Source organism: Diabrotica virgifera, chromosome 4 (assembly GCF_917563875.1).
Source record: "Diabrotica virgifera virgifera chromosome 4, PGI_DIABVI_V3a".
Taxonomy (NCBI): domain Eukaryota; kingdom Metazoa; phylum Arthropoda; class Insecta; order Coleoptera; family Chrysomelidae; genus Diabrotica; species Diabrotica virgifera.
In genome coordinates, this window is record NC_065446.1 from 100595213 (window position 1) to 100613550 (window position 18338).

Sequence of the window (18338 nt, forward strand, 5' to 3'; positions counted from 1 at the left end):
GCTTTTGCCTCTATATTAGTTTTCCAATTGAAAATAATGTCTTGCTTACTTTGGTCTCACTCACAGTTTGGTGTTTCGCTACGGTCTATTTATAGACTTCAACCCTCGACCCTCGAGAAGGCGAGCGACACTTAAACACACATCTGTTCGACTCGATGTCTCGATCGCGACTCCTAGCTCACACTGATTAAACTGTCGGCCGATATTTGGCCGAAAAATTAGTTTGAAGGCAAACTATCTGCCGATAAAAAGTCTGCAGTCTGGTTGTGCTGACGGTGTGAATAAATATTAGCTCCCGACATCATTTAGTATTGGACTATTTACATCTGGATTTTTGTTTACATAATAAGTGTACCTAATACCCTATGTACTTGTACTAGGAATAGGTAGGTACCTATTCGACTATTTCATTTTGACTGCGCGTCTACCAAAGGGCGCCAGAGCATCGACTGCACACGGGCGCTACATGGGCTAGAGCCGCCTCTGATGGTATATTTTTATGAAATCACACATTTTAGATATGATGATTAACTATTTAGATGGGAAATAACTCACAATTAAATTGAAAATATAATTTTATTAACGTTTCGACGCCCAAATCGGGTGCCGTTGTCAAAATACAAAATATTACTAAATTAAACACAGATGTTGTTGCTAAGTAAAAAAAAATTCTTCTAATAATTTATTTAATCTGACTCATTTATATTGGCAATTCGGACGTATATATACATTTTAAAGTAGCAGACTAAAATGATATCGCCAATATTTATGAGTTGCGTTCCTGGGACGACTTTACTAAAAGACAGTTCATTCGATTACATGATTATTTTATTTTATAAATAATATAAATAAATATTTCTTATTTAACAAACCTTCGGTTTGGCGCCCTTTTGGCGTTGCGCCCGCGTGCGCCGCACGCGTTGCTCGCCCGGTTACGGGGGCCCTGCACAAAGAAATAGCTTCAGAACAACATTAGAAATGATGGGTGAAACAAGAAAATATAAATATAGACACACAATCGAATATAAATTTTTGAATGGAAATACAAGAAAAGAAATACGAGTGAAAATAAACGAGACAAAAGAGAAAACATGTAAAGAAATATAAAAATTAGAAAAGAGACCTAACTCTTTTCATATGTACAAGAAAGTGAAAGAATTTTCATTATCCATTATTTATATTAATAAACTTTTGTTTACCGCTCAGTATAATGCTTCATTTTGGGCATTGATACACAATGTAAAAGGGACCCTAGGGGTACAAATGATTTTGATCTCTGTCTATTAGATGGAAATATAATGATATACAAGGAAGCTATGCTCTACTTTAAAATTTTTGATGCTTCTGACATAAATAAATAGAATAACACAATTTTAAATGTATAAATCTTACCTTGGGCAGTTTGTTGGCCTGCTGTTGATCCACATGTATTCCTCCAACTTCTATGACGTTAGGCACTAAGGGAATCGGCAGATTAAGTGAATAATGCGAATTTATTAAAAATAAACTAATCGACTTCATAAGATCACCGTGATCCAACACGTCTACGCCTGTATATTGTTTTGATAGAGCGTTACCCCTGGAAGCTATGTTGATGCGATACATGAGGTTGCAATAGACATGCGAAATTGTGTTTTCTACTCTTCCAAAAAAGCTCATTTCGTCAGTGTTTCCCAATAGATGATTTGGAAGGTATGCGGTGTTGTAGGGCATACCGAACCATTGGTACATCCAAGGCATCCAAGTAGCGGAGTGCAGTCCTGAAAATAAAAACTCCATGTTGTAGGTAACTTCAAAGTCAATTTGTTTTAAAAATGGCTTCGGAACAAGAGAAGTACTTTTTTCAATACGTGTACAAGTTGAAAGATATATGTAGAGATGTCGATTCTGATGTATACTGCCGTTTTATAGACTTTCAGAACGCTTTTGACCTGGTTAAACATGATAAACTAATAGATATTTTAAGGTCATGTAATATCATTTTAAACCTCTACCAAGAACAAAAGGCTTAAATCAGAATAAAAACGAAACATCTGGAAAAATTAATACCGAGAATGGAGTAAGACAGGGATGTGTCCTGTCACCTTTGCTGTTAAACGTTTATTCTGAGAAGATATTTAAGAGAAATTTGGAAGACACCTCGGATGGTATAATTATAAACTTACTTACTTATTTACTTACTCCGTGGCGTTACAACCCTTCGTGGGTTTTAGCCGACTCGACAACAGGCCTCCACTGTTTTCTGTCTTGAGCAACCTCCATCTAATTCTCCACGCCCATCGCGCTTAGGTCTCCTGCTATATTATCTCGCCACCGGAGTCGAGGGCGTCCGCGTGGTAGCCTTACAGTTGGGACTTCCTCCCACACCAGTCTTACTCTTCTTTGGTCAGAATGTCTTCTGAGGTGTCCCGCCCATTGGAGTCTTCTGGAATTTATTTATTTTATGATGTTGGCGTCTGGGTAAAGTTCTTCGAGCTCTTTTTTAGTTCTTATCCTATATTGTCCTGATGCTTCATCCAGCACAGAACCAAAGATCATCCTTAGGATTCTTCTTTCCCAAACAAGTAATCTCTCTTCGTTTGCCTTTGTTATCGTCCACGTTTCGCTTCCATACATCACAACGGGTCGTATGATTGTTTTATAGACTTGTATCTTCGTACGTCTTGTTAGTTGTTTTGATTTTATAAGGTTTTGGAGAGCAAAAAGACATCTGTTGCCGGCCTGTATCCGGTTGTTTATTTTTTGTGATCCGTTGTCTTCAGTTATTGTTGTTCCAAGAGACTTGAGTTCTCTAACGCGCTCAAAGTTAAAGTCATCGATGGTGATGTTCTGACTAATTCTGTCTCTGCTTTGGTTATTGCGGCTCATATACGTATATTTCGTCTTGTTTTAGTCGATTTGGAGCCCCATCTTCTCTGCTTCCTTCTCGAACCTCACGAAAGTTTTCTTCATCCTTAATCGTGTGTTACCTATTAGATCGATATCGTCGGCAAATGCCAGTAGTAAGTCTGTTCCTTCTCGATGAAATACTGTATTGGGTTTTTCGATTCTTGCACTTCTGATTATGTGCTCCAGAGCTAAATTGAAGAGTTGTGGTGAAAGTGCATCTCCCTGTTTTAGTCCATTGTTTATTTCAAATGTCTCCGAGTATTGTTGAGTATTCCTTTCAGGTTTTTAGGATTTTCTTGTCGTCAGTGATAATCTGAAACTCCTTTGAAGAACTGTCTCGCTTGTTTGTTCCTTCTTTTTTCTTCTATATCTCTGATTATTTGTTCCTGAGACTCCCTCTTTTTCCTTTTCATTAGTTTTCTTTTCTCTGTTCTTCTTTGTTTATACATTTCATTGTTGTTGTGCGAGGGGATTTGTAGCATGTTCCTTCTAGCCACATTTCTTCCTGTTTTCACGCAATCATCATCGAAATATTTTTTGCTGTTCTCTTTTTGTGTCCTAGTATTTCATCTGATGCGCTTATCAGAGCTAATTTTTATATCTTTCCAAGCTGAGTCTATGTTGTTATAGTCCTCTGTCTGTGTTAGAGCTATTTTTATAGCCATTTGACATTTGACGGGCAATGTATAAATAGCCTGCGATACGCTAATGACACGGTCATTCTGACAGATAATGCTGAATCACTGCAACGCCTAATGGACCGAGTAATGACAGCCTGTAGAGAATTTGGAATGAAATTAAATACTTTGAAGACAAAAACGATGGTCATCAGCAAGCACCTTGGAATAACGTGCGTTGAAAGTAATCTTGATGAAACTTGGGACCACTCACTAGAGATAGGAACACGTATGAAAAATGCACGTACAACGTTTTACAAAATGCAAAAAGTTCTATGCAACCACCATGCGCCAGCTGGGTAAGTATCTCATTGAGAATTAGAATACTTAAGAGCTATGTTTTCTCCACCTTGCTCTATGGTGCTGAAGCCTGCCAATGACAGAAGCAACACAAAAACATAATCTAAGCCTTCGAATTCTGGTGTTACCGTAAAATGTTCAGAATATCCTACATGAGCCATACGATAAACGCGGAAGTCTTGCGAAGGATGAATAAGGAAAGGGAGCTTATGTTTATTAGTCCAGAAAGCCACTGCGCATCCGCTAGGAAAAATATTCTGATTCGGATTTTTTACACAATTTTACTCAAAAAGGACTCCTTTTAACAAATTTGCATGTTGCCAGGACCAAAAGGCGGTCAAAAATTTTTTAAACGTTTTTTTTTTTTGTTTTTTTCCTAAAATTATTTTTTTTGCATGAAAAAAAGTTTTTTTAGATTTTTTGGATCATTACAAACAGAAAAGGGCTTTAGTGACTTTTCTCTAAAAATGATAGTTTTTGACATATAAGCGATTAAAAATTGAAAAATTGCGAAATCGGCCATTTTTAACCCTCAAAAACTATGTGAAAAACTGAAAATTTGAATGTTGCCAAGGTAGGTAGATATTCTTTAAACATCGATTGATGAAATCCCGAAGAGTTTTTGCAATACAATATTCAAGACTCCTTTGTTTTTTAATTGCTAATCAAGCTTGCGCGACACTATTTTCCACCGTTGCATGTGTACACAGTATGGTGCAAATGAAAGGAATACATTCCTTTTGAAAGGTGCAAATGAAAGGAATAAATAAATTTATTTTTAAGTTATGATATTGTGGTATATATGGTATACTAGTGACGTCATCCATCTGGACGTGATGACGTAATCGATGATTTTTTTAAAGAAGAATAGGGGTCGTGTGCTAGCTCATTCGAAAGGTTCTTAAATTCTCTATTCAGTAATATAAACATTTACATAATTATTTATACAGGGTGTCCAAAAAAAAGTTTTTAGTTAAATTATTTGAAAAAAAAGAAGAATGTATGTAATTTATTTAATTCAAAATACATTTTACTGTTACCCGAAAGCTAAAAAATGTTTATTTCACAAATAAACATTGCTTTTCGATTAAATTCAATGTTCAAGCCAGCTCCCGCCAGCCACCTACCTCTTGGAAGTTTGAACATTTAATTTAAGCGAAAAGAAATGTTTATTTGTGAAATTAACTTTGTTTTCTGATTTTTGAAAGCAGTAAAATGTATTTTGAATTAAATAAATTACATACATTCTTCTTTTTTTGTCAAATAAATGAATTTAATAAAATTTTTTTGGACACCCTGTATAAATAATTATGTAAATGTTTATATTACTGAATAGAGAATTGAAGAACCTTTCAAATGAGCTAGCACACGACCCCTATTCTCATTAAAAAAATCATCGATTACGTCATCACGTCCAGATGGATGAAGTCACTAGTATACCATATTATATGCCACAATATCATAACTTAAAAATAAAAATCGACCTGTTTCGAGATTTTTCCTTACGTCGCTTTACGAAAAAACGAATTTATTCCTTTCATTTGCACCATACTGTATACACATGCAACGGTGGAAAATAGTGTCGCGCACGTTTGATTAGCAATTAAAAAACAAAGGAGTCTTGAATGTTGTATTGCAAAAAACTCTTCAGGATTTCATCAATCTATGTTTAAAGAATATCTACCTACCTTAACAACATTCAAATTTTCAGTTTTCACAAAGTTTTTGAGGGTTAAAAATGGGATTTCGCAATTTTTCAATTTTTAATCGCTTATATGTCAAAAACTACCATTTTTAGAGAAAAGTCACTAAAGACCTTTTCTGTTTGGAATAGTCCAAAAAACCTAAAAAAACTTTTTTTCCATGTATAAAAAAAATTTTGGGAAAAAAACAAAAAAAAAACGTTTAAAAAATGTTTAACTACCTTTTGGTCCTGGCAACATGCAAATTTGTTAAAAGGAGTCCTTTTTGAGTAAGATTGTGCAAAAAATCCGAATCAGAATATTTTTCCCAGCGGATGCGCAGTGGCTTTCCGGACTATATAATAAGAGAACGGAAAACACAATATGTTTGTCACATTATAAGAAATCAAAAGTACGAACTACTCCAACTTATAATCGAAGGTAAAATCCATAGCAAAAGGGGACCAGGAAGAAGACGCAACTCTTGGCCTAAAAACATACCTACAACAATGGACGAAAATGACCTCCATAAAATTATTCAGGGCGGCTGCAAATAAGATTAAATGGGCAAATGTAACGGCCAACGTCCTCAAGGACAAGGCACCATATTGCCTCTATTGTACTACAAGAAGTACAATAGAGGCATGTACATACTCTAAATTATTAATATAATTTCATTTGTGTGAAGTGTACGTTTTTAGGTCACTGGTTGAAGTGAAATTTAGAGATAATACAGACAATATTATCAAAAAGCTTACCAAGTCACTGTTTCACCATTCGCGATTCTATTACGTTACATATACCGGTTTCACAAGCGGTTTCTTCGCGCACGAGTTTGAATTGTTTTCAACGGATTAACGGTTTGTTTATATCGGATTCTCTTACAACTTTGCAGAGAGAGGAAAAGCGTTCGTTCAGCGATAACGGAACCCAGAGAAAGTACTTAAACCCTTTAAGTACTCTCACAATAGTGAGAGTATTTACCCTTAATCGGGTAGAACATTGAGTTATATGCACTTCTATCGCTTTTGCTGGTCTCTAGTTTTTGAGATGTGTTGCAAACGAAAGGTAACACAAGAGAGGCATCACCAAATTGTCTGTATTTGGTAGGGATGAAAATAGGTAGGGATGAACTAGGTACTAACTGTTAGGGTCAATTTCTCATACCTGCGGTAATCTATGGTTCCGTTGAACCAGGTTCACCGGTGAACTTCGGTTTTGTTTGGAATGCATTTCTCATTGCACGTTCATGTCAGTGCACGTTCTACAGCTTTCGAGAAATTCCAATAGATGGCAAAAGGTAAAAATCTGTCGCCATTTTGAACTACTTTTTTATGCTGTTTTTGAATAAAGTTAAATTTAAGTCAAAAATGAATAACCATTTTCAATTTCGTTGCAAAACGAAAATACAGCCGAACCATATTCCAGTCCAATCAGAGAGTGCTGCAAGCACCTCTACCGGTTTCGAAACTTATTAGTCTCTCATCAGGAGGCACATATGCTGCTCTCCCCGATCCAACCAAAACAAACCCCAGCGTGCAGTCCCGAATTGCAACGAACGAAATGGCATAGATGCCCTAGCGGCAACTGCTAGCAAAAGACTAAGTTTTCACTCTAATGGCATATAACATATCCCACCAGAATGAAAACAATGGGAACCTTCTCTGGTTACACCTCCGAGGCTTCTACAATTTGCAAGCCATACGGATGCTGAGACTAAGGAAGATGAGGGAATTCTACAATTTACAATTCACGTCACATCTGCTCAGCGCGGTAAAGTTCCAACGAGACTGGTTCCCTTCATACTCCACACAGAGTAAATGTAAATCAAAAATGAATAACCATTTTCAATTTCGTTGCAAAACGAAAATACAGCCGAACCATATTCCAGTCCAATCAGAGAGTGCTGCAAGCACCTCTACCGGTTTCGAAACTTATTAGTCTCTCATCAGGAGGCACATATGCTGCTCTCCCCGATCCAACCAAAACAAACCCCAACGTGCAGTCCCGAATTGCAACGAACGAAATGGCATAGATGCCCTAGCGGCAACTGCTAGCAAAAGACTAAGTTTTCACTCTAATGGCATATAACATATCCCACCAGAATGAAAACAATGGGAACCTTCTCTGGTTACAGCTCCGAGGCTTCTACAATTTGCAAGCCATACGGATGCTGAGACTAAGGAAGATGAGGGAATTCTACAATTTACAATTCACGTCACATCTGCTCAGCGCGGTAAAGTTCCAACGAGACTGGTTCCCTTCATACTCCACACAGAGTAAATGTAAATCAAAAATGAATAACCATTTTCAATTTCGTTGCAAAACGAAAATACAGCCGAACCATATTCCAGTCCAATCAGAGAGTGCTGCAAGCACCTCTACCGGTTTCGAAACTTATTAGTCTCTCATCAGGAGGCACATATGCTGCTCTCCCCGATCCAACCAAAACAAACCCCAGCGTGCAGTCCCGAATTGCAACGAACGAAATGGCATAGATGCCCTAGCGGCAACTGCTAGCAAAAGACTAAGTTTTCACTCTAATGGCATATAACATATCCCACCAGAATGAAAACAATGGGAACCTTCTCTGGTTACACCTCCGAGGCTTCTACAATTTGCAAGCCATACGGATGCTGAGACTAAGGAAGATGAGGGAATTCTACAATTTACAATTCACGTCACATCTGCTCAGCGCGGTAAAGTTCCAACGAGACTGGTTCCCTTCATACTCCACACAGAGTAAATGTAAATCAAAAATGAATAACCATTTTCAATTTCGTTGCAAAACGAAAATACAGCCGAACCATATTCCAGTCCAATCAGAGAGTGCTGCAAGCACCTCTACCGGTTTCGAAACTTATTAGTCTCTCATCAGGAGGCACATATGCTGCTCTCCCCGATCCAACCAAAACAAACCCCAGCGTGCAGTCCCGAATTGCAACGAACGAAATGGCATAGATGCCCTAGCGGCAACTGCTAGCAAAAGACTAAGTTTTCACTCTAATGGCATATAACATATCCCACCAGAATGAAAACAATGGGAACCTTCTCTGGTTACACCTCCGAGGCTTCTACAATTTGCAAGCCATACGGATGCTGAGACTAAGGAAGATGAGGGAATTCTACAATTTACAATTCACGTCACATCTGCTCAGCGCGGTAAAGTTCCAACGAGACTGGTTCCCTTCATACTCCACACAGAGTAAATGTAAATCAAAAATGAATAACCATTTTCAATTTCGTTGCAAAACGAAAATACAGCCGAACCATATTCCAGTCCAATCAGAGAGTGCTGCAAGCACCTCTACCGGTTTCGAAACTTATTAGTCTCTCATCAGGAGGCACATATGCTGCTCTCCCCGATCCAACCAAAACAAACCCCAGCGTGCAGTCCCGAATTGCAACGAACGAAATGGCATAGATGCCCTAGCGGCAACTGCTAGCAAAAGACTAAGTTTTCACTCTAATGGCATATAACATATCCCACCAGAATGAAAACAATGGGAACCTTCTCTGGTTACACCTCCGAGGCTTCTACAATTTGCAAGCCATACGGATGCTGAGACTAAGGAAGATGAGGGAATTCTACAATTTACAATTCACGTCACATCTGCTCAGCGCGGTAAAGTTCCAACGAGACTGGTTCCCTTCATACTCCACACAGAGTAAATGTAAATCAAAAATGAATAACCATTTTCAATTTCGTTGCAAAACGAAAATACAGCCGAACCATATTCCAGTCCAATCAGAGAGTGCTGCAAGCACCTCTACCGGTTTCGAAACTTATTAGTCTCTCATCAGGAGGCACATATGCTGCTCTCCCCGATCCAACCAAAACAAACCCCAGCGTGCAGTCCCGAATTGCAACGAACGAAATGGCATAGATGCCCTAGCGGCAACTGCTAGCAAAAGACTAAGTTTTCACTCTAATGGCATATAACATATCCCACCAGAATGAAAACAATGGGAACCTTCTCTGGTTACACCTCCGAGGCTTCTACAATTTGCAAGCCATACGGATGCTGAGACTAAGGAAGATGAGGGAATTCTACAATTTACAATTCACGTCACATCTGCTCAGCGCGGTAAAGTTCCAACGAGACTGGTTCCCTTCATACTCCACACAGAGTAAATGTAAATCAAAAATGAATAACCATTTTCAATTTCGTTGCAAAACGAAAATACAGCCGAACCATATTCCAGTCCAATCAGAGAGTGCTGCAAGCACCTCTACCGGTTTCGAAACTTATTAGTCTCTCATCAGGAGGCACATATGCTGCTCTCCCCGATCCAACCAAAACAAACCCCAGCGTGCAGTCCCGAATTGCAACGAACGAAATGGCATAGATGCCCTAGCGGCAACTGCTAGCAAAAGACTAAGTTTTCACTCTAATGGCATATAACATATCCCACCAGAATGAAAACAATGGGAACCTTCTCTGGTTACACCTCCGAGGCTTCTACAATTTGCAAGCCATACGGATGCTGAGACTAAGGAAGATGAGGGAATTCTACAATTTACAATTCACGTCACATCTGCTCAGCGCGGTAAAGTTCCAACGAGACTGGTTCCCTTCATACTCCACACAGAGTAAATGTAAATCAAAAATGAATAACCATTTTCAATTTCGTTGCAAAACGAAAATACAGCCGAACCATATTCCAGTCCAATCAGAGAGTGCTGCAAGCACCTCTACCGGTTTCGAAACTTATTAGTCTCTCATCAGGAGGCACATATGCTGCTCTCCCCGATCCAACCAAAACAAACCCCAGCGTGCAGTCCCGAATTGCAACGAACGAAATGGCATAGATGCCCTAGCGGCAACTGCTAGCAAAAGACTAAGTTTTCACTCTAATGGCATATAACATATCCCACCAGAATGAAAACAATGGGAACCTTCTCTGGTTACACCTCCGAGGCTTCTACAATTTGCAAGCCATACGGATGCTGAGACTAAGGAAGATGAGGGAATTCTACAATTTACAATTCACGTCACATCTGCTCAGCGCGGTAAAGTTCCAACGAGACTGGTTCCCTTCATACTCCACACAGAGTAAATGTAAATCAAAAATGAATAACCATTTTCAATTTCGTTGCAAAACGAAAATACAGCCGAACCATATTCCAGTCCAATCAGAGAGTGCTGCAAGCACCTCTACCGGTTTCGAAACTTATTAGTCTCTCATCAGGAGGCACATATGCTGCTCTCCCCGATCCAACCAAAACAAACCCCAGCGTGCAGTCCCGAATTGCAACGAACGAAATGGCATAGATGCCCTAGCGGCAACTGCTAGCAAAAGACTAAGTTTTCACTCTAATGGCATATAACATATCCCACCAGAATGAAAACAATGGGAACCTTCTCTGGTTACACCTCCGAGGCTTCTACAATTTGCAAGCCATACGGATGCTGAGACTAAGGAAGATGAGGGAATTCTACAATTTACAATTCACGTCACATCTGCTCAGCGCGGTAAAGTTCCAACGAGACTGGTTCCCTTCATACTCCACACAGAGTAAATGTAAATCAAAAATGAATAACCATTTTCAATTTCGTTGCAAAACGAAAATACAGCCGAACCATATTCCAGTCCAATCAGAGAGTGCTGCAAGCACCTCTACCGGTTTCGAAACTTATTAGTCTCTCATCAGGAGGCACATATGCTGCTCTCCCCGATCCAACCAAAACAAACCCCAGCGTGCAGTCCCGAATTGCAACGAACGAAATGGCATAGATGCCCTAGCGGCAACTGCTAGCAAAAGACTAAGTTTTCACTCTAATGGCATATAACATATCCCACCAGAATGAAAACAATGGGAACCTTCTCTGGTTACACCTCCGAGGCTTCTACAATTTGCAAGCCATACGGATGCTGAGACTAAGGAAGATGAGGGAATTCTACAATTTACAATTCACGTCACATCTGCTCAGCGCGGTAAAGTTCCAACGAGACTGGTTCCCTTCATACTCCACACAGAGTAAATGTAAATCAAAAATGAATAACCATTTTCAATTTCGTTGCAAAACGAAAATACAGCCGAACCATATTCCAGTCCAATCAGAGAGTGCTGCAAGCACCTCTACCGGTTTCGAAACTTATTAGTCTCTCATCAGGAGGCACATATGCTGCTCTCCCCGATCCAACCAAAACAAACCCCAGCGTGCAGTCCCGAATTGCAACGAACGAAATGGCATAGATGCCCTAGCGGCAACTGCTAGCAAAAGACTAAGTTTTCACTCTAATGGCATATAACATATCCCACCAGAATAAAAACAATGGGAACCTTCTCTGGTTACACCTCCGAGGCTTCTACAATTTGCAAGCCATACGGATGCTGAGACTAAGGAAGATGAGGGAATTCTACAATTTACAATTCACGTCACATCTGCTCAGCGCGGTAAAGTTCCAACGAGACTGGTTCCCTTCATACTCCACACAGAGTAAATGTAAATCAAAAATGAATAACCATTTTCAATTTCGTTGCAAAACGAAAATACAGCCGAACCATATTCCAGTCCAATCAGAGAGTGCTGCAAGCACCTCTACCGGTTTCGAAACTTATTAGTCTCTCATCAGGAGGCACATATGCTGCTCTCCCCGATCCAACCAAAACAAACCCCAGCGTGCAGTCCCGAATTGCAACGAACGAAATGGCATAGATGCCCTAGCGGCAACTGCTAGCAAAAGACTAAGTTTTCACTCTAATGGCATATAACATATCCCACCAGAATGAAAACAATGGGAACCTTCTCTGGTTACACCTCCGAGGCTTCTACAATTTGCAAGCCATACGGATGCTGAGACTAAGGAAGATGAGGGAATTCTACAATTTACAATTCACGTCACATCTGCTCAGCGCGGTAAAGTTCCAACGAGACTGGTTCCCTTCATACTCCACACAGAGTAAATGTAAATCAAAAATGAATAACCATTTTCAATTTCGTTGCAAAACGAAAATACAGCCGAACCATATTCCAGTCCAATCAGAGAGTGCTGCAAGCACCTCTACCGATTTCGAAACTTATTAGTCTCTCATCAGGAGGCACATATGCTGCTCTCCCCGATCCAACCAAAACAAACCCCAGCGTGCAGTCCCGAATTGCAACGAACGAAATGGCATAGATGCCCTAGCGGCAACTGCTAGCAAAAGACTAAGTTTTCACTCTAATGGCATATAACATATCCCACCAGAATGAAAACAATGGGAACCTTCTCTGGTTACACCTCCGAGGCTTCTACAATTTGCAAGCCATACGGATGCTGAGACTAAGGAAGATGAGGGAATTCTACAATTTACAATTCACGTCACATCTGCTCAGCGCGGTAAAGTTCCAACGAGACTGGTTCCCTTCATACTCCACACAGAGTAAATGTAAATCAAAAATGAATAACCATTTTCAATTTCGTTGCAAAACGAAAATACAGCCGAACCATATTCCAGTCCAATCAGAGAGTGCTGCAAGCACCTCTACCGGTTTCGAAACTTATTAGTCTCTCATCAGGAGGCACATATGCTGCTCTCCCCGATCCAACCAAAACAAACCCCAGCGTGCAGTCCCGAATTGCAACGAACGAAATGGCATAGATGCCCTAGCGGCAACTGCTAGCAAAAGACTAAGTTTTCACTCTAATGGCATATAACATATCCCACCAGAATGAAAACAATGGGAACCTTCTCTGGTTACACCTCCGAGGCTTCTACAATTTGCAAGCCATACGGATGCTGAGACTAAGGAAGATGAGGGAATTCTACAATTTACAATTCACGTCACATCTGCTCAGCGCGGTAAAGTTCCAACGAGACTGGTTCCCTTCATACTCCACACAGAGTAAATGTAAATCAAAAATGAATAACCATTTTCAATTTCGTTGCAAAACGAAAATACAGCCGAACCATATTCCAGTCCAATCAGAGAGTGCTGCAAGCACCTCTACCGGTTTCGAAACTTATTAGTCTCTCATCAGGAGGCACATATGCTGCTCTCCCCGATCCAACCAAAACAAACCCCAGCGTGCAGTCCCGAATTGCAACGAACGAAATGGCATAGATGCCCTAGCGGCAACTGCTAGCAAAAGACTAAGTTTTCACTCTAATGGCATATAACATATCCCACCAGAATGAAAACAATGGGAACCTTCTCTGGTTACACCTCCGAGGCTTCTACAATTTGCAAGCCATACGGATGCTGAGACTAAGGAAGATGAGGGAATTCTACAATTTACAATTCACGTCACATCTGCTCAGCGCGGTAAAGTTCCAACGAGACTGGTTCCCTTCATACTCCACACAGAGTAAATGTAAATCAAAAATGAATAACCATTTTCAATTTCGTTGCAAAACGAAAATACAGCCGAACCATATTCCAGTCCAATCAGAGAGTGCTGCAAGCACCTCTACCGGTTTCGAAACTTATTAGTCTCTCATCAGGAGGCACATATGCTGCTCTCCCCGATCCAACCAAAACAAACCCCAGCGTGCAGTCCCGAATTGCAACGAACGAAATGGCATAGATGCCCTAGCGGCAACTGCTAGCAAAAGACTAAGTTTTCACTCTAATGGCATATAACATATCCCACCAGAATGAAAACAATGGGAACCTTCTCTGGTTACACCTCCGAGGCTTCTACAATTTGCAAGCCATACGGATGCTGAGACTAAGGAAGATGAGGGAATTCTACAATTTACAATTCACGTCACATCTGCTCAGCGCGGTAAAGTTCCAACGAGACTGGTTCCCTTCATACTCCACACAGAGTAAATGTAAATCAAAAATGAATAACCATTTTCAATTTCGTTGCAAAACGAAAATACAGCCGAACCATATTCCAGTCCAATCAGAGAGTGCTGCAAGCACCTCTACCGGTTTCGAAACTTATTAGTCTCTCATCAGGAGGCACATATGCTGCTCTCCCCGATCCAACCAAAACAAACCCCAGCGTGCAGTCCCGAATTGCAACGAACGAAATGGCATAGATGCCCTAGCGGCAACTGCTAGCAAAAGACTAAGTTTTCACTCTAATGGCATATAACATATCCCACCAGAATGAAAACAATGGGAACCTTCTCTGGTTACACCTCCGAGGCTTCTACAATTTGCAAGCCATACGGATGCTGAGACTAAGGAAGATGAGGGAATTCTACAATTTACAATTCACGTCACATCTGCTCAGCGCGGTAAAGTTCCAACGAGACTGGTTCCCTTCATACTCCACACAGAGTAAATGTAAATCAAAAATGAATAACCATTTTCAATTTCGTTGCAAAACGAAAATACAGCCGAACCATATTCCAGTCCAATCAGAGAGTGCTGCAAGCACCTCTACCGGTTTCGAAACTTATTAGTCTCTCATCAGGAGGCACATATGCTGCTCTCCCCGATCCAACCAAAACAAACCCCAGCGTGCAGTCCCGAATTGCAACGAACGAAATGGCATAGATGCCCTAGCGGCAACTGCTAGCAAAAGACTAAGTTTTCACTCTAATGGCATATAACATATCCCACCAGAATGAAAACAATGGGAACCTTCTCTGGTTACACCTCCGAGGCTTCTACAATTTGCAAGCCATACGGATGAGGGAAGCCATAAGGAAGATGAGGGAATTCTACAATTTACAATTCACGTGAATTCACGTGAATTGTAAATTGTAGAATTCCCTCATCTTCCTTAGTCTCAGCATCCGTATGGCTTGCAAATTGTAGAAGCCTCGGAGGTGTAACCAGAGAAGGTTCCCATTGTTTTCATTCTGGTGGGATATGTTATATGCCATTAGAGTGAAAACTTAGTCTTTTGCTAGCAGTTGCCGCTAGGGCATCTATGCCATTTCGTTCGTTGCAATTCGGGACTGCACGCTGGGGTTTGTTTTGGTTGGATCGGGGAGAGCAGCATATGTGCCTCCTGATGAGAGACTAATAAGTTTCGAAACCGGTAGAGGTGCTTGCAGCACTCTCTGATTGGACTGGAATATGGTTCGGCTGTATTTTCGTTTTGCAACGAAATTGAAAATGGTTATTCATTTTTGATTTACATTTACTCTGTGTGGAGTATGAAGGGAACCAGTCTCGTTGGAACTTTACCGCGCTGAGCAGATGTGACGTGAATTGTAAATTGTAGAATTCCCTCATCTTCCTTAGTCTCAGCATCCGTATGGCTTGCAAATTGTAGAAGCCTCGGAGGTGTAACCAGAGAAGGTTCCCATTGTTTTCATTCTGGTGGGATATGTTATATGCCATTAGAGTGAAAACTTAGTCTTTTGCTAGCAGTTGCCGCTAGGGCATCTATGCCATTTCGTTCGTTGCAATTCGGGACTGCACGCTGGGGTTTGTTTTGGTTGGATCGGGGAGAGCAGCATATGTGCCTCCTGATGAGAGACTAATAAGTTTCGAAACCGGTAGAGGTGCTTGCAGCACTCTCTGATTGGACTGGAATATGTTTCGGCTGTATTTTCGTTTTGCAACGAAATTGAAAATGGTTATTCATTTTTGATTTACATTTACTCTGTGTGGAGTATGAAGGGAACCAGTCTCGTTGGAACTTTACCGCGCTGAGCAGATGTGACGTGAATTGTAAATTGTAGAATTCCCTCATCTTCCTTAGTCTCAGCATCCGTATGGCTTGCAAATTGTAGAAGCCTCGGAGGTGTAACCAGAGAAGGTTCCCATTGTTTTCATTCTGGTGGGATATGTTATATGCCATTAGAGTGAAAACTTAGTCTTTTGCTAGCAGTTGCCGCTAGGGCATCTATGCCATTTCGTTCGTTGCAATTCGGGACTGCACGCTGGGGTTTGTTTTGGTTGGATCGGGGAGAGCAGCATATGTGCCTCCTGATGAGAGACTAATAAGTTTCGAAACCGGTAGAGGTGCTTGCAGCACTCTCTGATTGGACTGGAATATGGTTCGGCTGTATTTTCGTTTTGGAACGAAATTGAAAATGGTTATTCATTTTTGATTTACATTTACTCTGTGTGGAGTATGAAGGGAACCAGTCTCGTTGGAACTTTACCGCGCTGAGCAGATGTGACGTGAATTGTAAATTGTAGAATTCCCTCATCTTCCTTAGTCTCAGCATCCGTATGGCTTGCAAATTGTAGAAGCCTCGGAGGTGTAACCAGAGAAGGTTCCCATTGTTTTCATTCTGGTGGGATATGTTATATGCCATTAGAGTGAAAACTTAGTCTTTTGCTAGCAGTTGCCGCTAGGGCATCTATGCCATTTCGTTCGTTGCAATTCGGGACTGCACGCTGGGGTTTGTTTTGGTTGGATCGGGGAGAGCAGCATATGTGCCTCCTGATGAGAGACTAATAAGTTTCGAAACCGGTAGAGGTGCTTGCAGCACTCTCTGATTGGACTGGAATATGGTTCGGCTGTATTTTCGTTTTGCAACGAAATTGAAAATGGTTATTCATTTTTGATTTACATTTACTCTGTGTGGAGTATGAAGGGAACCAGTCTCGTTGGAACTTTACCGCGCTGAGCAGATGTGACGTGAATTGTAAATTGTAGAATTCCCTCATCTTCCTTAGTCTCAGCATCCGTATGGCTTGCAAATTGTAGAAGCCTCGGAGGTGTAACCAGAGAAGGTTCCCATTGTTTTCATTCTGGTGGGATATGTTATATGCCATTAGAGTGAAAACTTAGTCTTTTGCTAGCAGTTGCCGCTAGGGCATCTATGCCATTTCGTTCGTTGCAATTCGGGACTGCACGCTGGGGTTTGTTTTGGTTGGATCGGGGAGAGCAGCATATGTGCCTCCTGATGAGAGACTAATAAGTTTCGAAACCGGTAGAGGTGCTTGCAGCACTCTCTGATTGGACTGGAATATGGTTCGGCTGTATTTTCGTTTTGCAACGAAATTGAAAATGGTTATTCATTTTTGATTTACATTTACTCTGTGTGGAGTATGAAGGGAACCAGTCTCGTTGGAACTTTACCGCGCTGAGCAGATGTGACGTGAATTGTAAATTGTAGAATTCCCTCATCTTCCTTAGTCTCAGCATCCGTATGGCTTGCAAATTGTAGAAGCCTCGGAGGTGTAACCAGAGAAGGTTCCCATTGTTTTCATTCTGGTGGGATATGTTATATGCCATTAGAGTGAAAACTTAGTCTTTTGCTAGCAGTTGCCGCTAGGGCATCTATGCCATTTCGTTCGTTGCAATTCGGGACTGCACGCTGGGGTTTGTTTTGGTTGGATCGGGGAGAGCAGCATATGTGCCTCCTGATGAGAGACTAATAAGTTTCGAAACCGGTAGAGGTGCTTGCAGCACTCTCTGATTGGACTGGAATATGGTTCGGCTGTATTTTCGTTTTGCAACGAAATTGAAAATGGTTATTCATTTTTGATTTACATTTACTCTGTGTGGAGTATGAAGGGAACCAGTCTCGTTGGAACTTTACCGCGCTGAGCAGATGTGACGTGAATTGTAAATTGTAGAATTCCCTCATCTTCCTTAGTCTCAGCATCCGTATGGCTTGCAAATTGTAGAAGCCTCGGAGGTGTAACCAGAGAAGGTTCCCATTGTTTTCATTCTGGTGGGATATGTTATATGCCATTAGAGTGAAAACTTAGTCTTTTGCTAGCAGTTGCCGCTAGGGCATCTATGCCATTTCGTTCGTTGCAATTCGGGACTGCACGCTGGGGTTTGTTTTGGTTGGATCGGGGAGAGCAGCATATGTGCCTCCTGATGAGAGACTAATAAGTTTCGAAACCGGTAGAGGTGCTTGCAGCACTCTCTGATTGGACTGGAATATGGTTCGGCTGTATTTTCGTTTTGCAACGAAATTGAAAAT

The 18338-nt window shown here is 40.9% G+C and overlaps 1 protein-coding gene across 1 annotated transcript in view; it reads right to left on the minus strand.

Moving 5' to 3' along the window:
* The window catches only part of LOC114330254 (UDP-glycosyltransferase UGT5), a 76806-nt gene that overhangs the window by 32052 nt on the left and 26416 nt on the right, over positions 1–18338 (minus strand). The window contains exon 3 of the mRNA XM_028279578.2: positions 1393–1760. Within this exon, the coding sequence (XP_028135379.2) occupies positions 1393–1760 (368 nt within the window). The remainder of the gene's footprint in view (positions 1–1392; positions 1761–18338) is intronic.